The 22609-nt window shown below is 44.1% G+C and overlaps 1 protein-coding gene across 1 annotated transcript in view; it reads left to right on the forward strand.

The window, feature by feature from the left end:
• Window positions 1-22609, forward strand: part of FAM91A1 (family with sequence similarity 91 member A1) — a 261796-nt gene that overhangs the window by 12458 nt on the left and 226729 nt on the right. Inside the window, exon 2 of the mRNA XM_086966190.1 lies at window positions 7791-7875. Coding sequence (XP_086822316.1) covers window positions 7791-7875 — 85 coding nt within the window. The remainder of the gene's footprint in view (window positions 1-7790; window positions 7876-22609) is intronic.

The raw sequence follows: 22609 nt of genomic DNA on the forward strand, positions 1-22609 counted from the left end.
GCATTTAGATGTCCAGGATCTTTGCTTTTTCACAAGAGACTTCTCCTCTTAGTTCAGATTTTGTAATCCTTTTGCCAAATAAGATTGTCCCTGAAATACAGTAGTGATTCCTTCCTGCAGGACTAGGGGGCAGCCTAGTTTTGGTCACACTAGAATGGAAAGGTGGTCTCTCGAGATGGAGATCTAGACCCCATATTCAAGCCACGCGTAGGTAAAAGACTAAATGCGTGTCTGCCAGGCAGAGTAATTCATGTTTAATGAGGGCAGTATTTGTTTGCGTGGTGCCTGGCAGCAGTGAATGTGTGTTTGGCCACCAGGCCCTGAAAGCGTGAGGCGCCTCAGCAGAGCAGCCCATGGAAATATTCGATTACTCGCTGAAAAACCAGATCAATATTGTGATGTGGTCACGGCCATCGCTGTAACCCGGAGGCCTGGTGGTGGACTGCCCTCGTTATTTAAACACAGGTGCTATGCACGTAAGGATTGGGGGTGGAGTTAGTCACTGAATAAAAGATCCCTGGTGCAAACAGGATGTTTAAGAAGAGTACTTCCGGTGTCATGGTGATTACTTACCTGATGGTGTCTTGGACATAACATCTTGGGGACGAAGCGGGTGTTCCTGCGTGTCCGTTCCCTGTGGTGGTAGGTTGTCAGCTGCTTCTTGTTTTCCCTGCTTCCTGGGTTCTCGCTGTCTTGTTGCGGCTTCGCTGCCTCGTCTCTGCTGTTGGTGGTTTCGCCCCGTTTGTTCCTGGGGGCATGTCCTGCTGTTGCCGGTGCCCCGCGGACTGTGGCATTCTGCTGGGTTGTGGAGGACATTTCACTAGCTGTTGCACTGCTGGTGCCCAGCGGCTTGTGGTCTTGAGAGAGGTGTCTCTTCGGCAGTGAGGTTGAGGTGTAAGGTTTGGTTTCCAGGCCTGGATGCGGTGGTGGAGAGCACTGTGTTGAATTGTGCGCTCTCTCAGGCTACTGGGGCAGGGGATTCTCCGGCTCCCATTCTCACGGAAGACATTCCTTCATTCCGTTGGCAGCGGGCAAGTGCTGACTTTGGGAGTTTATCGGATGGGTGCCATATGTTGGTGGTTATTGACAATTTCTCTAAATATCCAGAGGATGAGTTATTGGACACTACCACAGCTTGTCAAACTATTCCTTGGTTCGAGAAGATCATGGCCACTCATGGTTTGTTCACTGAGCTCCGTACTGACAATGGTCCTCCCTTTTCAATGCAGGACTTTTCGATCTATCTACAATCCAGGGATATTCGTCACAGGAAGATTACTCCTTTGTGGCCTCAGGCCAATGGGGAGGCTAGGCGCTTTATGTGTACCCTTAATAAAGCCATTAGGATTGCTGTGGCTGATCGGCAGGATTTGGACTGTGCTCTGTACACTTTTTTGAGGGAATATCGGTTGACCCCTCATTCCTCTGCGATGGTCAATCCGATGTCTTTGTATAAGAATCGGCCTATGGGTGACTTTATCCCTCAGGTGGAGGCAGTGTCTGCCAGACACGCTTCAGTGGCAGATGATCTACGGAAACGCAAGTTGAAGAATTATAGGGTTGCGTCCATGCATGGAGCAAAACCAAGTTCTTTTAAAGTGGGGGATGCTGTTATTGTGCGGAATCTGCATCCGAAAGGGAAGTTTAGTTTGCCTTTTGAGCCTGAGCCGTGGAATGTTCAGTCTGCTCATGGGACTAAGATCACTGCAGTGAGACATGGAGTAAGCCTCGCTCAAAATGTGTCTTTCTTTAAGGCTTACTGGAATCCTGGTGGTGACCGGTTGGAGGACAGTATGGCTCCGGATGAGGGAATTCTAGTTTCTTATGAGGAGTCTACGGATGGTGTGGATTTGGGTGATGGTGGAACTTCTCCTGATCTGGCGCTGAACGGAGGTGGACTTCCTGGTGGGCGTCGTGTAGTGTCAGGACCGTGTGGTGTCTCCTCCTCTGCAAGGATGCCCCGTGAGGTACCGTAGTGTGATCTGTTGCCCCGGCCTGACGACTCTCAGGGGCCTGAGCCTGGTCCACAGCGAGGGGGTGTCGAGAGGTACCAGCTTCGGCCGTGCCCCGCCAGGTTTTACGAGACTAAAGAAGTATGTAACCTATTGATTTGGATTAATGGTTCGGATATTGTGTTCTAATTTTTGTCTTTTGCATGTTTTACATTATGGTGGTCTTTTTGTTTTATTGTTGTGTGTTTTATTTGCAGGTTGTGGAGGAGTGTGATGTGGTCACGACCATCGTCGTAACCCGGAGGGGTGGTGGTGGACAGCCCTGGTTATTTAAACACAGGTGTTATGCACGTAATGATTTGGGGCGTGGAGGAGTTAGTCACTGAATAAAAAATGCCTGGTGCAACCAGGATATTAAAACGGAGTACTTCCGGTGTCATGGTGATTACTTACCTGATGCTGTCTTGGACATAACAAAGGCACTATTTGAAGTAAGAACGTATTTTATTTCATTTCCTCTTTTTCTGTCACATTTAGTCATGTGGCTTCTCTACTTCTAGGGACGGCCTGGCCTGCCCTTTAACTCTTTCGCTGCGGCGGCTATTCCGCCGCAGCGCTAACAGGGCGGGGCGGCCGCATGCTGGTGACAGAACCGCTCCGTCACCAGCCGCGGTTGAGCTGTGCTCGTGACGGAGCGGTTCCGTCATGGCCCGCCCCGCTCAATAGAACGCACCGCGCAGGCGCAAAATCAGCGCCGCGCAGGCGCGGCGGCCGGGCCATGACGGAACCGCTCCGTCATCAGCACAGCCCAACCGCAGCTGATGACGGAGCGGCTCCGTCATCAGCATGGAACGAGTTAAGTGTTGAGGGTGCTTCCTGTTACTGCTTTTTTTTGTTGCTGAGTGGCTGTTAAACTATTGGTCTCTCTGGAGTGGTGCATTGCACTGCCACTAGAGCAAGATTTAGAAACATGTTTGTATGGTTATTTGCTAAACCAATAAATTTGTTAAAACTGCCGTTTGTACAGCGCAAAAGCTGCTTCAAAGGAAGCGTCCCTGTGCTAGCCACCACGGTGAATCATTCCTCGTACTAAGTTTTCCTTAAAAGAAAGGTTTTTCGACCTTTCTTGAGCAGGGCTTCTATTGTAACCTCTCTCACTTCTAATTGCAGGTCATTCCATTGCACAGCTTGGCTGCCAGTAGAGAGAAGAAATGGCTTTCCCCTCCTAGCATTTCAAACTGTGGCAATGCGGGGAAGTCCCTTTCGTGAGGAGCGAAGCTCTCTGATGGGAGCGTATTCACTAAGTCTCCTTAGTGAATACGCTCCCTTTTCGTGGATAGCTCTGAAGGTAATCATAATGGTCTTAAAGTGGACACTTTTGTTAACTGGTAACCAATTAAGTTGCTTTAGGCCATGACGAACAGACTGCCTTCTCGGGCAGGTCCGAATCAGCGGTTTGCACCCGCTGTAGTTTATTTCCTAATAAATAACAAAAGAGGATTGCCAATACTGATAACCAAAAAATTCATATACTTTTAAATACAGTACTTGAAACCACATTCAAGACCAAGAGCTAGTTAATAGCTTTTATTATTCTTTAAGATTTTATCAACACGAAGATCATATTTTTTAACAAATGCATATTCCAAAAAACAAACATAGAGAACATATTCAACAGGAAGTTACATTGGGAATCATTCAACATGTCACACGTATCACACATATCACAGGCATACACGATACAGCCATTCATGAGTGGGGGGGGGGGGGGTTGTAGTAGCTTAAAGCGATACAAAATTTACAAAAAGGTTTTTTCAATATTTACAATGTAGTACCAAACAAGAAATGGGGAAAAAATGGGAAAGAAGCCAAAGTCTGCGGGGGCACTTAACACTATTATCACTTAGTAATTAGTCTAACACAAGGTACATTCCTATATCAAAATCAAATTTCATTTAAAAAGAAGGTAATGTACAAAAACCGGGGATAAGCAACAAAATAATTCTTAACATTAGTGCTTATCACTCTTGCAGACAACAGTGTGGCTGGGGCCTACGCGTTTCGAATCCCGTTGACTTGTGGGGATTCTCTTCAGGGCCTTTGGTTTTCTCTAGGTAGAAGAAATAAAGAAAAAAGAGAAACAAAGTGTAAGAAACTCAACATGACATAGTTTATTTAACCAAGCGATCAACATCAGGCACATCCCTCAGTTGCCACCCTTCTCTGCACAGACTTACCGAAAAGCAAAAATGCAAGGGGCAGGGGAGCCTCAACTTTCTAACACGTTGGAATATGGCAGAATCTGGAAAAGTTAAAATTGGGGGAGTCAGCAAGTTGTAACCGTTGTTAGCAAGCAATCGGTAGAGAGGGGGCTGCAGATTTACTTACTTTCTTACTTGAAAAAGATTTTCTCAAGGGGCGGAGCCAGATTGCAAAAGTTAACGGTGGTGGACCTATATGAAGGTAAGCGTATGGTACATCAGGAAAGTCTGATAGAAGTGGGTTCACAACATGTTTTTGTGTATAAATATATGGTTGCGCTCACCTAAAAGTGTTCATGCAAAAGATGCACCTTTGCCGATAGGAAAAAACTCACAGGGTACGTCTAAATGAAGAAAATGATGCTTTAGTCTACAAGAACTACAAACTGCCAGTACAAACGGATTTAGACTAAAAAGTCATACCGAGCTTCCAGTAAAACTCTTTGCGGTGAATACAGGGGCGCCTTGTTACTTGAGAACGATTAGCGTTTCAGCAATCTGAAAGCAACCCAATAGTGGATACAATTTAGCAGCTAACAAACGAGTGTGTTTCAAAGAAAAGTTGTTAGTTTGAAAGCGGCGTCTTACCGCAGCGATTGACAACACCCGGTAGTGGATACAATATAGCAGCTAACAAACGAGTATGTTTCAAAGGAAAGTTATTAGTTTGAAAGCGGCGTCTTACCGCATTGATTGACAACACCCGTGAATCCGCGCCGGGCGGGTCGCTACAATGTATCCCTTTAGGGCGCCTGAAACAAAAGTAGCAAAAATAGGCGCGTGAGGATTTTAAAGCATAATCTGTAGAAACAGATTACTAAAAGGTTCAAAGCGGGCTTACCGACATGTCTACAGCCCGCTGTCCACCAAAATTAATTTAGAATGGTTGACTGAAATAAAAGGAAAATAAGCGTAAGTCAAACCATTTGGGGAAGAGCGGTTAAAGTACCGGCGGGAGTTACGAGAAGAAGTACTTACAATGGAGTCCTAGATCTATTCTTTAAACTCGGCAGCGTCTTAGGTCAGCACTGGTCACTGGCTCATGCGTAGTCGCAAGCCAGGGCTACACTGATCTTCCTTTATATGAATTTTTTGGTTATCAGTATTGGCAATCCTCTTTTGTTATTTACTATTACGGCTCAGCCTTGCTGATTAGAGCCAACCCCTAGTTGTTTTCTGGTAGTTTATTTCCTAGCACTAAAAGGACATCCAGATGCAGAGATTTCGCATAGTTCAATCTGGATATTGATCTGGCGATTGGAGGTCTCTGAGGTGTGAACAATTGTTTTTCGTGAGTGGGCTGGTACAGATTTTTAAATGTTTTTTAACGACTTAAGCATAGCAAAATAGTTCTCTGTATCATAAATAAGTTGCCAAGTCGTTACATTATATTGGCAGTATCTGCTGTTAGATTGTTTCACACAAGAAATGTTTGAAGAGCTTAAATCTTTTCTAGAGATTAAACTCTCCACAAAAGGGAATTTTAATAAGAATACAGCAGCTTTGACTACCTTTGCCCTGCAGTGTGCAGCGGCGTTTTGTCTTCTTCTGTCCAAATGTATGTCCACCATAAACCCCACGCCTCAGAAATTAAGACCGGGCCTGTGCTGTTCCTCACAGCTTTCAGATGTGGTCTTGCATCTTAAAAAATTAAAGCTCGTTAGTATTCGGACATTAGCACGTTTGTGTCATTAATCTAGGTGTGCGCAAATCTTTTCATCAACAAAAACATTTTGCGAAGTTCCACATTTACTCCCCTTTCCGAAGTTTGAAAATGTCCTGGTTTAACTTTGCCTGAGATTTATTTTGTACAATATCAGATCATTTTTACTATGTAGCAAGATCATTTTTGGTCTTGTTGAACAAGCCAATTTGTTAAATGTATGCAGAGTTTTTCTATGCAAGTTTAACCTTTTATGAAGAGATTCTATGCACAATTGCAATGTTTTCCCTTTTGCAAGTTTACATTTATGCCGAGCTTTTCTGTTGCGATGGCATTACGCAGCAGTAGAACACAAGCTGGTTTCTGTGATGTGTATTTTCTACAGAGCCATTTTGTTTGAAATAAGCAAGGATTAATTTGATATAAATTGTAGGAAAATTATGATTTCTGCAATAGGAGTACAAAAACACAAAGATATCTTCTCAAAATGTAGTTTTTCCACAGATCTTTGTGAATGTTGCTTTAGTCCACAAACTGTCCCGCTGGAAGAGCAAGAACCTATTTTTTTAAATCTTGAGTCTACTACACAAGGTTTTACTGATTTTTTTTCATGCTAGAAATTACAAGTGTTATATTTTCCCAACTTAAAGTTGACAATTTACGGGCCTCAAAAGTAGCAAAGTCTGAAGTGAGCATGCCAGGAGTCAAATCTTGGACTTAAAAGTTGCGCATAAATCTTCACTTAACTTGCAAAGAAAGTAATTTTACCATTTTTTAATTTCTATTCTCTTTTTAACTCACTATTGGCGCCACAGAGAAAAATCAAGGCTTAATAAAGTGGTAGCGGATGAAACCTATATTTTTACAAGAGGTCTGTGGGTAAAAGTGAGGCTGCACCTTTTATTATCAGTGATTTGACAGAACGCAGACCAAGAATTCTGAATATTATTTGTCTACCACGTAGAAAGGACTATTCTTTCTGGCCTGTAGTATCTCTCTAGTCAGCTAGATTCCTCTGTGCGTAAATAAATAAAACCTAACCTTCTGTTTCATGAAGTGTCTTGTAACTGACGCAAGCCAGCTAAACATATTAAGAGCCTGATTCACAAACTCCAATTTGAAAAAAACGTGAATCTACTTGTGTGGATGTCTTCCCTCATTTTAATGATTTCTACTTATTTGTGGATTTACAAAGATTCCTATGAGACGTTCTTAAAAATCTACAACGGTCATCTGTGGAATTTCATCATAGTAGATAAACTGCATGAGCAAATAAGGCAGAAATGTTAATTTGAACACAGGCCATTTTTTATACACACAGATAAAATATTTTTGCCTGTTGCGAAACCTCTTCAGGAAAACCACAATTACATACAGGATTTCCCTTCCCACCTTGAAAGTCATGCCTTTCCTATGTGGGATGGGGGCATAGATTTACATGCGTTTCCAAAGTGTGAAACTACAAGCAGTGTTTATGAATACATACGAGTTTTCTCGTGTAAACTTACATTTTTCGTCCCCTCCTTGCCTTAAATGACACCAATGGTAAATCCTCCAAACTGCAGAAATTTGCAATTGGAAATGCGTTTTATATTTTGAATATTTGTGGTATTTCAAATCACAGTGACTCTTTTTGATCGATGAAGTTTCACTTGGATGTTCTGGGCATACCACTTGCCCTGCCCAGATTTGTTTAAACATGGTTTGTGTTATGTAGGTTGAAAATGACAAACTACTCTATCTGTTAGTGAAGAGTTGGAGAATAATCTAATGGTAGTTATTCTAAATTTGCGTTCTCTTCAGTGGCACAAAGCCAGAATGCTTTATATCTTGCAATTTACTAATTCAAGAGTATTTAATGTTCTCATGTAACGTCTAATTTGTTCTTTAAATGGTTTTGTCTCCCTATTCTAGAGTCTTGGAAACTCGCAAAAGGAGTATGAAAAAAATGTTGTGCTTTATAGCGTTCGTAATCAGCTGCGTTACAGAAATAACTTAGGTGAGTAGGCACATTTTGGGTTTTAAATTCCCTTATGTAGTTGGAGGTTTCATAGGTATTACAATTTTGGTGTGTGCAAAAACCTGATAGCATTGAGCGTGTTAATTTGTGGCCGCTATACAGGTTTTTAGTTCTCTAATTGGTAAAGATTTCAAATCCTTTGTGATTTTCACACTTGGGCTTGTAGAAAGCACTTAACACCTTGCTTTTAACCTTCTGTATAAGGCTTTGACTGCATTTTGTATTGCATGCATTAGACTTGGGCATACCTTCATAGCAACTTGGGTTGTTTTTTGGGTGCTTTTGCTCATGAACTAGGTGTATGAAAGGCTGAAGCCTTATTAACATATTGTTGGTTATGTGTTTCATCTAAGTGTATTTCTGTTGGGTTTCAGAGTAGGGATAATACAGATGTCAACTGTGCAGTCCCTTGTGTAAAGCCAGCCCTCAGAAATGATACGCATGTTGGGTGCTGGATAGTGGCATTACCATATATGGCCTTGGCAGTATGATGGTTACTTAAAAATGTGGCTTAATTGTATAAAGGATGTGTTGATCTCATAACATCCCTCAGTCGAGGGTGCTCACTTGCTTACATAATGTAGTATTCTCCCCATCAGTTCTAAGCTTTGGAATGCTGAGCTAGTCTACTGTGTAAAGCATTCCACATTCAGAATGTGCTTTGAAATATGTGACAGTTTGATCTGGCTCACCGAGGTGACGCTGCTGCTGCTCAACACCTGCATCTGTTAAATAAATACTTCAAGATTTATAACTTGTGGTATCTCAAGTTACTACAATATTGATGGCGACGAGGATGGGAAGAATACTACACATATGTTATACATTGGAAATCTAGTTAGAGCCTCAAGAAAGCATTGTATGTTAACATGAAAGATTATATGGCAGTAGGCACAGTAGCAAAGATGGTGGCATGAGAAGAACAGGTGCTAACCTTTAAAAGCAAATGCACTTCTTGCTTCTTTTGTATTTGCTGTCTGGCACCTTTACAGCAGGGCCGTCATTGTTTTACGGCAAGTTTAAGAGTGTGTGGTATTCTGTTGATTTTCTGTGAAAGAGGATGGTAAACGGCATGTGTAATCAATCATAGGTGATGTGTGTTGATGTCTGCAGTGTCTAAACTCTACTTGCTCATGATCTAAAATGGGTAGGATGCAGCGAGAGCAGTAGATTGAGCTTTGGGAAATAATTTCTATTCAGTGTAGCACAGATTCCCCCTGTGTTGCACATAACCTTTCCTGAACGCTGATGGCACACTAATAGTTGATTTGTATATTAAACCACATCTAAACCATTAACTTTCATAAATGTAAATTGTGACATAGTGCACATGTATCAAAGTTAGCACCAGGGACTTTATTTTTTTAGAGTTGTAGCATTTTGATAGATTCAGTAATACGTGTCATTTACCTTTCACACAATTCAGACAATTCAGACATTTAAATTAGGATCATGTTTTAGTTTCGTAATATAGGTCCATCCGTTCAGTTATTCAGTAATTTACCCGAACATTCCATTGTAACATGAGCCATTGCTGTAATCTATCTTTGATAATGTTGTGTATCTAAAAAAGAAACAACTTGATTAGTGTTTGCTCTTGTTAACTCAACTCTCGTTGTCCTTGAACAATCCTCTTTCCTATATTTTCATTGTTGAAGTAGAATACTCGGGTACAAGTCCCCAAACGTTCAACCCCTCTGTGAGAAAGTGCCTCTATTGGCATGGTTAGCCCCCACTTTTTTGCCTGGACATTGATGTGGTTTTAGTTGTAGTACACAGGGTCCCTGCCAATCAGGTCCTTTGTGCCAGTGCTTCTTCCCTAAAAACGATTCCACAATTGGCCCTTTGGTACCCTTTTAAGTCCCTAGTAAAAGGGACATGGGGACTGAAGAGGGCCCCTTAGGGGCCCCACACCTAGGCCATGCAGACTACCACTGCAGCATGCATGGCCTGGTGTAGAGTAAATGAGTCGACATGCCAGCTAGAACTGCGTAAGATATAGGTAAGTCACCCCTCTAGCAGAACTTGCTAGCCCTAAGGCAGGGTGCACTATATCCTAGGAGTAAGCATATCTGCTCCTAGAATATTGGGGTCTATTTCTTAATATTGTAAGTGTCAGTGAAGCCATAGTGCGTACATGGGCTGGAAACTACAAAACAAGTTCCACAGCACCATGACTGCTTCACTGAACCTACCGACCCTTGTTTGGGCACCACACACAGACATGTTTCTAGACCTCTGGGTAGAGCGCCTCCACACTCTGAGACCAGAAATTATACACATCCTGTGCAGAGGTGTCACACCTCCTTCCGTAGGATACTCCAGTGCTCAAAGGTGAAGCTTCAAAGGCCTGCTGCCTTTGTAATGCAACCCCCTTTCTAGCAGTAGTTGGCAGCCCCCAGTTTACAGCCCCACTCTGGGTGGGAAAACTGGCAGGAAGACTTAGGCTAGGAGGTGTGCCCAACTATGCAAACTCTACCTCTCTGGCGGAGCAGGCAAAGTTAAGCACCCTTTTCAGGTCCCTCCATCTTCAAGATGAGGGGATTTCTCCTATAAGCTAGGTCAATGCCCCCTCCCACGGGAAGGTGGCATAATAGAGGTTATAGTCCCCCCAGGTTAGGTGTCCATTGGCCCTACTCACTACTTCATGAGATAGGTCTGCGGGGGACGGTGCTCGACTGGTTTTCCTCCTTTCTAGCCGGCCGCCGGCAAACGGTCTGGGCCTCGCCAGACTCCGCTGTAATGCCGCCTCTGGGAGTCGGGGTCCCGCAGGGCTCCATTCTGAGCCCGACCCTTTTTAACATCTTCATGACCCCGTTGGCGGCGTTGGCGGAGTCGTATGGGGCCCAGATCGTATCCTATGCTGACGACACCCAGCTCCTCTTCTCGTGTAAGAGAGGAGGAAACTTTGACGGGGAGAGTATCCGGGATTGCCTTGGGGCTGTTTTCCAATGGTTCCAACTGATCAGCCTCAAGTGCAATTCTGACAAGTCCGAGGTACTCTTCTTTGGGTGTGACACAGAGCCAGACTGGCACATCTGGTGGCCCATCAATATGTTTCCTCCGTCGTGTTCCTCCCAAATTGTTAAGAACTTGGGGGTCAAGATGGATAAGGGGCTCACGGTGAAAGCCCAGATCCTCGGGGTGTCGGGCACTTGCTTCGGCATCCTTAGGATGCTGCGGAGGTTCCTTCCTCTGCTGTCTGAGGAGCATAGGAAACTGACAGTGCAGGCTCTCATCGGGTCCAGGTTAGATTATTCTAACATTCTTTACCTGGGCCTGCCAGAGTATCTGCTGCAGCGGCTCCAAGTGGTGCAGAACGCTGCCGCGAGAGCAATTTTCGGTTTAAATAGACGGGCCAGTGCATCGGGCCTGTTGAAAACCTTGCATTGGCTCCCAATCCGGAAGCGGATCGCCTTTAACCACTTGGCTGCTAAGGCAATATTTTACTTTTCATTGATTTTCCATTGAAATCAATGGAAAGTCCATGACGAGTTACCCTTGTCATTAGCGGCGAAGAGGTTAAGGCTCTGACTCTTGCCTATAAGGCCCTCCATGCGATGGGAGCAAAGTATCTTCAAAGAAGACTGGCCTTCTATCTTCCGACTCGCTCTTTGAGGTCGGAATCTTTGTTCCTGGCGGTTGTCCCGCGTGTGAAGAGAGCTCGCCTGGGTGGCCGCTCTTTTGGACTACTGGCGCCACAGCTGTGGAATTCGCTGCCGCTCACTTCGCGGGGAGCTACTAGCCTACTTGCCTTTAGAAAGGGCCTTAAAACTTGGCTGTTTACCCAGTAGCCCGTTTCTTTTTATGTGTATTTGCTCGTTTGGCCTCTGTCCTTTTCTTTTATGGTGTTATGTTATTGTGCTGCAGCCTTCCTTTTCCAAAAGCGCCGGGACACGCTTTTTGAGTAGCCGTGCGCTATATAAAAGAATAAATAACATAACATAACATAACTTCCCTAATCCGCCCCCTAAATTTAGTATTTAGGTGGCTCCCCCAGACCTAGAAATCCTGCAACCTACGAAGAAGACGGACAAAGAACACGCTGTGCAGCAAAGTCTGAAGACGATTGCTGACTTGGCCCCAACCCTTCTCACCTTTCTCTCAACAAAGATCAGATCTGCAGAGGACAGCAGCCCTGTACAGAAGAATCCAACTACAACAGCTCCGAATCCAGCTGGAACTGCGACTCCTGCCCACTTTGCACCTCATGCCCATGGCCTGAGTCTGAGTGGCCCACCTGTTAAGTGAAGTCTCCACAGCTTTCCGAACCTAGAGTCCAGCATTGGTTGACCCTTCCTGGCCCCCTCAACGACCTCTGCAGCCTGAATCTAGAGGCTCCCGTAACCGCGACCGGCTCCGATAAGAAGACTCCAAAGTCGAAAGCCACCCCTGCAACTGAAGCCCCTGCACCTTTTTAAGCTGAATTGATGGTTCCCTATGACCCCCCTACATCTCTACTTACCATTGCTATCATTGCTCTCCCTCCTGCACCCTCCGGTGCAACGCCTGGAGCCTGTTTGTCGAAAACAAAATCCTCATTGAAATGCATTGGGTGCCAGAGGAGCTCAACCTGGCACACTATGCACTTCTGAAAGTTTTCCAACTTAAAGGTTTGTGCAGAGCGTGGAAGATAGCCATGGGCCCTAGACCCACAAAAGGCCATCTCCTACAGTTACTGGCAGAAAATGATAAGGCCATGGCAAATCAAACTTCCCACCAATGAGGAAGAGGAGATGAGTCCCAAGAAGTAGCAGAAGGGGACTCTGAGAACATTACTACCCCCTGAGATTGTAACACCACTGGGAGTGACCCCTGTAGTATCTCAGATGAGGTAGACACTGAAGATCCAGATCTTCTGAAACTGTCCAAGGGAATATCCTTGGAGGCTAGACTCCTGGTCATAGAAAAAGAAAGAGCTGAGTTGGGCCTCGGACCCATTTCTGGTGGCAGAAAAATAATAACTAGGGAGGTAGACTTTGTCGACTTCAAAATCGCCAAAGTGATTGCTCCTAAATTCTTTGAGGGCCATGATATCATTAAGTGATTCATTGCATTTGAACAAGCCTATCTTAGTAGACCGGTCCACAGAAAACTGTGGAGTACTATCCTGTGGGAAATGTTCTCAGGAAAGTGCAGGGATATACTCCTAACACTCAATGAGAAAATTCTACATCCTATGATTTTATGAAGGGTACCCTGATTGAGGGCTTTGGATTCAGCAATGAGGAGTATAGGATCAGATTCAGGGAGAATAAAAAACCCAAAACCCAACCCGGCTGGATTTTGTAGATTTCCAATTTAAAACACTAGGAGGTTGGTTAGATGGTAACAATGTACATGATTTTGAAGGGTTGTATAATTTGATTATAAAGGAGCACCTTTTGAGTAATTGTCACCAAGAGAAACTACATCAGTTCCTGGTAGACCTAGGTCCACTTTCTCCTCACGAATTGGGGAGGAAGGCAGACCACTGGGTCAAAAGAAGGGTAACCAAGACTACTACTGGTGGGGGAGATCAAAAGAAAAAGCACCCCCAAGGGAAATAGGGTAACCCTAAAAATAACAAGAAAGCCTTCTCCAGGCCCCAAAAACCTGCCCAGGGGTGTGGGCCCAAAGTCTCTTCACAGTCTAAGGGTGGGTACCAGGGAAAGAACTGGAATGTCAACAAGGCTTGGTGTGGCAACTGTCAGACACTAGGACATCAAACTGGAGACCATAGCTGTAAAAATAAGAAAAATGCTTCTAGTCCGCCTTCAGTACCGGCAGTTTCTAATGTCCAGATGGGATCCCAGGTGTGGCCTGACCATGTCATTGAACTCACTGAGGCAACAGTAGCCTTGAGGGAGGGATAGACTTAGTCCGTGCTGCCTGGCCCACTAATATGAAAAAATACAGGAGTTTTCCCAATATTAATGGATCTAGGATAGAGGCTTTGATAAATGCTGGGGCTAGTGTCACCTTGGTGACCCAGCTACTCAGATCAGTACCTGATTTGAAAGTCCTATCAGGTCACCAATGCTAACAGAATCACCACAGTCCATCCCATGGCTATGCTTACTTTGGACTGGGCGGGGATTAGTTGGACAAAAGGAAGTGGGTGTGTCTCCAACTGTCCCTATAGATTGTCTGCTTGAAAATAATTTGGAGACTTTTCCTTGGGCTAAAGTCAAACTGAGGACCCATGTCAATCATGTTAGGTCTCTAAGGATGGGGTTGTGGTGCAACAAGACCACAGAGCAGAGCTCAGATTGATTGATTGAGCGAAAAAGAGGAGCTGGAAGAATGTGCCAGCTCTTAAAGAGTAAGGTCAAGAAGACTGGGGCACCAGCTTCTAAACAGATCCTAAGTCAGAACCTCTCTTCTCAGGAAGAGGGCTTATCTTCAGAGGTAACTGAGCCTGAAGAGATTGGGCCGTTCCAAGCAGATCTCTTGGGCCCAAAACCTGTCCCATTCTTGAGAGCCTGAGGCGGCAAGCTGCTGCACAAGAAAATGCTGATATCTGTGGAAGTCACAGGGTCTATTGGAAAGAGGAACTCCTACACACTGAGGCCAGAGACCCCAAACCTGGTGCAAACAGGAGAGTGGTTGTACTTCAGAGGTTTAGAGAGTTTTCCTTACTTTAGCCCTTGATATCCCCCTAGCTGGCACCTTGGTCAGGATAAAACCTGGAGTAGGTTGGTCAATCACTTTTACTGGCCAGGGATGCCTCAGATGGTGAAGAACCTTTGTTAGTCATGTGTCACCTACCAAACCAGTGGCAAGGCAGTATGCCACCGAAAGGTCCACTTAATTCCACTTTCAGTGGTTGGGGGTACCCTTTGAAAGGCCCTTTGAAGGGCTATTGTTGGCCCCCGGGATCCTCCAACAGCCCCAGGGAACAAATCAATTCTGGTGGTAGTGGATCATGCCACCTGGTATTCTGAAGCTATTCCCCTAAGGGCCACTACTCTGCACCAGTAGAGGCACTCCTTGGCGCCTTTATCAGGGTTGGTTGTGCTAGGGATGTAGTATTAGACAGAGGTACCAACCTCATGTCTGCATACTTAAAACACATGGGAGTAGTGAAGAGTGAATTACCGGTACACTATACCACTTACAAACCAGTGGTCTGGTGGAGAGATTCAACAATACATTGAAAGGCATGATTGGCGGACTCCCTGAAAAACACAGGAAAGATGGGATGCCTACTTTTCACCTATAGGGAATTGCCACAGAAGGTAGTGGGGTTCTTACCCTTTGAGCATCTGTTTGGGCACCCTGTTAGAGGTCCTTGGAGTCTAGTAAGAGAAGACTGGAGAAGCCCCTCAAAACACCAAAACAAGACATAGTGGACTCTGTGCTTGGCCTTCGTACCAGGATGGCTAAGTGCATAGAAAAAGCAAGCCAAAACCTTCAGTCCAGCCAAGAGCTTCAAAAGCAGCGGTATGACCAGAAGGCTCCCATGCTTGAATTTAATCAGAGCAGAAGGTATGGGCACTGGAGCCTGTGGCCCCTAGGACACTCCAAGATAAGTGAAGTGGGCCCTACCCTGTCCTTGAAAGAAAAGGGGAAGTCACCTATCTAGTGGACCGTGACAGTTGTAAACACCCCAAAAAGGTAATACATGTCAACTGCCTGAAGCCCTACGATGACAGAGCTGTTGTAACCATGTTCATGGTTACAGATAAAGGACAGGAAGCTGAGAGTGAACCTCTCCCTGATCGCTTCTCCAGCAATCCCAAAGATGGGTCTGTGGATAAAGTGGTCTGATTAGACACCCTCGCTGACCAACAGTAGGCTGACTGCAGGCAAGTCCTAAGTCAGTATGATGAGCTCTTCTCTCTGACCCCTGGTCAGACTAGCTGTTGTACTGTTACAGGGATTCTGCTCATGCACAGAACTATTCACAGGAAACCAGGACCTCAGTGAATTGTAGTGTACCAAAAAACTCACCTCAGTACCCAGAACCCCTAAATGACTAGCATCAGTGTCTCATTAGCTCTCCGTCCTATAGCGAAGCTACCAATGATTAAACAATTCAGAACATGCAACTTAGGGTACTCTCAGGAACAGTGGGAATCAAGAACACTCTTTCGTTTATATTCTCAAACCTGTCCACAATATGAGTAATCAGAGACACGGAAAAAGTTTAAAATGTTTATTTTAACAACTTGCTCTGAGATGCAGTATTTTGGCTAACATAAGCAGGCATAGGATTAGAAATAATACGATCAGCATTGTTAAAATTCCAGATAACACAAAGGGAGAAATCATATTACAATAGTGGAAACAGGTCCTGTAGCTCCTTGTGAACCACCCTCCCCTTCTAGGAACTAGGGTTTATAATAATAGAAGGTCTCTTAGGCTTGAATGGGGAACTCCATACCTCCAATATCAGCAGTGGTGAATCACATTACAGTATCGGCAAAAGCTCTCTCACTGGAAAAGGTTTTTCTCCAAGTGGCCCAATCATTCATGCAGTGCAATATTAAAAGCACTAGAATTTCAGTTAGCTGCAGCTGTGTTTGTTGTGTCTAGAGCGTGGGCCGATCAACCTAAATAACAGCATACATTGTTATGGTGACCTTGAAGGCATCTGCACCTACTGTACAGACTAAGCTCACGATGTAAGTCTAGGGATGTTAAAAAGAAGCTGTTCTAATGTGAAGAAATTCAAGCAGTTTATCTTACAACAACAGTTACATGTAGTGTTGTGTGCAAAAGCTGCAAAGTGGCAAAATGGTGTTTAAACTTCTAATAAGCTTATGCTAAAATAGCAATGTGTGCAAACAGGGCCCTGTCTTCACTACACCTTCCCCTGATCGGAACACAAACAGGTAATTTAGGAACTCCGAGTTCAAGTTCGAGTGAGACAGAACCAAGTAAAAAATTTGCCAAAACGGATAATTCGGAGTAATACGTTCGGAACAGTAAGGAAAAATAAAAAAAAACAATAAGGGGCAGTATACTACCCAACCTGGAAATGGAAAAAAAAGTAAAAAATTGTTTGTGCACAGGACACGGTGAAGATGGACAAATGCCAAATCAATCCATCAGCGTAAAGGCACTGTAACTGCCTCCAAAAGGAAGTCATTGTTCTCATCAAAAAATAATTCAGCCATCCAATTTAATAGCGTGAAGGAACATACATGTTCTGCGATGGCCGGAACCTCTAGCACCATCATAGGACAACTCGGGTGTTCTTCGAGATAACTGCGTACCAGGAAGTCATGGGCTGCAGCCCATATGTTCCAAGTTCCTACTATTCCAAGTGCCGCTGCACAGGTCATAATTCGTATACCAGAACAGTCCATCTCATGAGCTATTAAGGGACTCATCAGTTGATCATAATCCGGGTTAGGAGACCCCGTATTGCAGGGACACAAATCCAGAGCCCATTCCAAACAGCAATCAAGACAATGGAAAACAGGTTGCATGCACGTAAAGTATGAAAAACGGAAGGACAATACATATGCTACACTGAAGGTGGCCAGGGGTACCGATCCATAGTATTCAAGCATCTGGTTGCGAAGCTGGAGCAGCCGGGACAGGCTGTCTTGTGACACAGACTGTGCAGACATTTTTGAGCAAGCAAATTGACAGCACTACACAGACGGCCAAGGCGAGAATTAATGGTAAACCGCTGAAGATGCTGAAAAAAATAGAATGAAAAAAATTCCGGTATCACACCAAATATAGTTTGGAATGGGGTCACAAGGCCAGAGCTCACCACTTTAAAAAAATGTGCTAAGCCACTTGTTGACGAGGCATTGAATATTGTGTCAAAGTACCAAAATGAAGTGGGACACCTCGGTGCGGGTGTTTGCCATGTGAAGGACAAATGTTTCATGGGAATAAGTAAGTGCAACTTCTTTCTGGGACAATAGAGCCCTTATTCGACTCATCTTGTTGAACTCTGCTTTCAAGGTCGGAATGGAAGGCCAGATTGATACATCAAGTGTCCCATGCGGGGGCGGGAAAAGCACATTTTTACTGCAGACTACACGTTGGGAGATGGTCACAATGTACAGAATCCCTGCCAGCATACCGCAGCAATCTTCATTATTTAAAAGTAAATAGCTACCGTTAGCTGGCAGCATGAAAGTTGGTGTTATAGCTGGCACTGGATTACCTTTTAAAATGCATGCTAAATTCGGAGCTTGTGTGTTACACGAGCCGTGCAATTGTATGTTCTTGCAAACCAGTAAGTGATCAGGTGTAGAAGTGCACTCCTCGCCCTTTAAATACACTTCTTTACCCTCTCTCAGGCCTCTATAGGTGAATGGTAGAGACCAAACCTCATGGAAATAGGCGCTTCCCAATGGTTCGTATCTGCCTATGGCATAGTCTTTCATACATGAATTGAATTTAAACAAGGGGAATGGCAGTGTTATTAACCCATGAATGAGCCATACAGCTGAATTAGATTTGGCAACAGAAAAAGGTAAAGGTTCCAACTTTTCAATATGCAAAAGTGAATATGCAGCATCCTTCATAGACATAAACTGAAAAAATAAAGAAGTATTCATGTAGTCCCAAGGCACTTTCCTAGATTTCAAAGTTTGAAAAGTCCAAGCAAACTGCATAATGGAACAGAATTGATTTTGACCATGGTACAAAACAGACACTTCATCCTGTACAATATCAACAACAGATGAAACAATATTATCTAATGTGTAAATTCTGGAAGAAAGATTATTAATGCTATTATCAACGACTGCAAGCACTTTTTGTAAATTACCTTCATCAATTGCTCTTAATCTTGGAACAGCTTCAATTTGGGACAATTTCCAGACTTCGTTGTAAATAGCAAATACCCATCTTTTGGACCTGCCTCATACAGGGGCTTTAACAAAATCATTCAAATCAACATCCTCAGACAATTTGGATAAATTTAGCTTAACTGATGCCAACGTGGAGTGTTTAAGCCAGTTCTGACATAATTTGCCTACTGAATAGGTAGTAACAGAATGGGTGCTTTCAAAATGGGGATCCACCCTAACCTGTGTGTAGCCAGAGGCCAGACCTGAATCTGCACTTTTTTGCCATAATACCCAACCTTGAGGAGCCAAGCTGGAAATATTAAAGGAGCAATTTGTTAGCAGGGACTGCAATTCATCAATGGACCTATCGGTATAATTGTTCCATTTAGGGTATTTCCCCAAATCAGGAATTGAAGGGGCATTGAATTTTTTAGATGTAGCCAATCCAAAGCAAGTAGTTTGTGAAATAGTCGAGTTCAAAAACAACATATTGTTCGGGATGAGACCTGCACAATGCAAATCTTCAGTGCCCTACACCTGCCAGCTTTTAGAACACCAAACAGATTTCCGATCTAGATTATCCGTTCATAGCTCATTGCCCTCTTTAGCCAATTGATCAATAAAGGACTTTGAATACAGTAATTTAGTATGGGCGAGTCTAACTTTGAAAGAGGATTTAGCAGTCACCGAAAATAAAAGGCGTCCGGATTGGATCGATTAAAATCAGTAAAATAAGTAAACTTTGTCAAAAGAGTTTTCAAGCTGCCTTCAATAGGTGCGGGACAATGCTCCCATTGTGTATAATTAACCGCATTTCTAAATGTGTTTGCTTTATGCAGGAAATGATTGCCATAATGTTGGTAGCAGAATAAGTCTGCATAACTAGCTGAGTCCAAGTACAAATCCTCAGCATCAAAAGCAGCATAATATTTCAAATCAGAAAACAGAGCCTCTATGGCTTGGACATCCCAATCATCAGAGCATATGTTTTGTTGTAGAACATCCCCCATTGAAACACCAAGTACATTGGAGACATTAATAACCTCTGTTGGGCAGTGAATCTGAAATTTAACAGCATCCCAAACAATCCCATCTAATACAGGCCAAGCCTTGATGTTGACAAAAGTATGGTCCCTTTTCATTCTGTGAGATGAAGAGTGGGGTACCAAAGTTCCATCAATTAACTTAATTGTAGATCTCTCTTTAACATAATGTCCATTTACCAGACGAATAAATACAACCACAAATCCGACTGACATGAATTAAAAATTGGAAAAAGCACCAGCCAAATGTAGGTCCAAGGGGGTATCTAAAATGTATTTTAAAACCAAACAGCAAAAATAGAAACTTTCAATGGGGACCTTGATGTTACAGAGTCATTGTCAAATGAAAAACGTGACTGGTCAACTGCACTTATTTGTACACCAGGCAACGACACATCTGTGGGCTAAGTGTACTCAGTATCATCATGGGGATCACAGCTGATAGATTCAATAATGGATTAGTAACTGTATGCATCTCGATGGCAATGTCAGTCCTGTTGGTACCCGCCGTAGCCAAAACAGAATTTCTCAGCATTGCTGGACAAGAGACCGCTGGTGTCATATTAAGAAGAATCGGCCACTGGCAGTAATTTGACATTGTCAATGGAGATGTACCTGTTTTCCTTGCGACCAGGAAGTGGAGGCAAAATGACTGTTCGTGTACCCTGCACTCCGACCACAGGAACTGGTGCACGAACGGAGGGGCCGAACTCCTTCTTGTTCTCCACCTTCTCAGGGACCAGGACACCGACTCTGGGTAGCCAGCCAACTACCGGAATCTGAAGAGTAGCATCAGATGCGGAGGGCAAATGTTCCTTTGCAAGACTGTCTCAAGTCTCTTGTAGGTTCTGTAATACAGCACAATGATCATCTACGTCAAAGGGTGTGGCAGACGCCGCCATGTCTAGATCCTCAAGGTCCAGAACAAACATTTTGATGCCAAAGAGCATTTTGTATGCGGTCCGCCCACCCAAGACCTTCTAGGGAGATTATTAAGTGCACATTGAATGCTATACAAATGGGCCAGCCAGTTTCTGCTGGTACCTAAAATCCTAGCTGTCAAGGATTGCTTTAAGTCCCAGTTCATTCGCTCCACAACAGAATTGCCCTCAGGCCGATACTGAGACGAAAATTTGACCTGCACTCCCAAAGACCTCATGGCATCCTTTTATGCCTTAGAGGCGAACGCTGGACCCTGGTCTGAATGAAGGGTGCCACATGCAAAAATTCCCACTAAGACACGCAAATCCCTTACGACAGTTCGAGCATCAGCACTACGTTGCGGCCACAGCCAAAGAAAGCATGTGCACGAATCCACAGCAACTAAGATGTACTTATATACAGAATCTGAGGAGAAAGGACCGCAGTAATCTAAATAAACACACCCAAGTGGTTTATTACCTATGTACAACTGTGTTTGTGACGGCAGCGCAGCAGTTGAAGGTTCGATCTGCTGGCAAATGTCACAATGAAGGACATAATCACATGCCTGTTTGTACAATCCGCTGCGCCAGTAATGCTGCTGCGAGATAGAGACAGTCGCCGAAACGCCGGCATGTGCCAAGGCCATGCCGTCATGAGCGGCTGTTATCAAGCTTTGCCTGCGGTCCGCGTTGGGAATTAATCTGTCACCAACGTCGTCAATTCTCACATAGGTAACTTTATCACGGCTTAAATGATAAGAGTATTTAGAAGAGAAACCCCTAGGGTAAGTACCACCTTTCTTTGTTGCAGCAATGGCTGCCAAGATGTCATCATCAATCTTACTCTTGGAACGTGTAACTGCTGCTACTTCATATGATGCCACTGCTGTCTTTGCTGCTTCGTCAGCAAGACAGTTACCAACAGCGTGTATTCCTACGCGCTGGTGACCAAGAGTATGAATTACAAATACGAGCGGCAGATGTTCCTTAAGGTCTGCGACTCGAACTCATAGCATTTTATGTTTGATTGTGCTACCTTTGAAATCACAAACTTAATTTTGAGTCCATAAGAATACATTTTCATTGTACGACTGAACACAGTAGTAAGAGTCACTTACAATGAGAGTAGTCCCACAAGGATCAGCATATCCAGTGCAGGCACCAGAGCACGGAGCTCTGCCAACTGGGTGGTACAGTCCCCTAATGTCTGTGTATGCACGACATCGGACTTGAATGCTCCTTTCACCATGGAACCCACCACTATTGCGCATGCCGCTGAATAAGCATGCTTTGACCCTGTCACCGGTTGCGCCAAACCGTCAGTGTAAATGATACAATTGAAATCCTCCAGCGGGCGCAAAGACAAAGGAGCAGGGATGAGCAAATTCATACTGCAGGTACTCCTGTGTTTGTAAAGAGGAATCAAAAATAAAGGTGATATCTGGAGATGTCAAAGTTGGCCCATTTTATCCAATGTGGACGCAAAGCTTTTGAATTTGGTACACTGGCTTTCGTCACTGCCTCTAGGGCAGGATATAGTGTCGCAACCAACATGCGTTTCCCCTGCGACCGCGCTCTTTCAGAATCGCCATATGCACTGCAGTCAAAACTTTTTCAACAGAGGAAAAGCCCATTTCAGCCAAAGTGTACAGGTGTGACTTGTAAGCAATAGGGACTGTGTCTCCCTTCATTTAATGTAAAGTACGTGAAACCCACTGCCCCTAGCACAATTCTTATCACCAGGTTTGTGTGATTGTCACGAGTTAGTAAGTTTTAGATTCAAGAACATCAGACTGCAAAGAGTGCAGTATAGCTGAATGTTCTGGCAGCCAGTAAGATTTGGTAAAAGTAGGTTGTATCAAGGCATATACTGGCTTGATACGCTAGGCATAATCAGGAATATAAGTTTGCCCAAAATTTAAAAACCCAGTAAAGATTGTAGTTTTTTCAGAATTGTAGGAGCGCGTAACTGTGCGCATTTTGTCCAGGAAGTGAGGTGCTA

This window comes from Lissotriton vulgaris, chromosome 4_1 (genome assembly GCF_964263255.1).
Source record: "Lissotriton vulgaris chromosome 4_1, aLisVul1.2, whole genome shotgun sequence".
Classification (NCBI taxonomy): Eukaryota; Metazoa; Chordata; class Amphibia; order Caudata; family Salamandridae; genus Lissotriton; species Lissotriton vulgaris.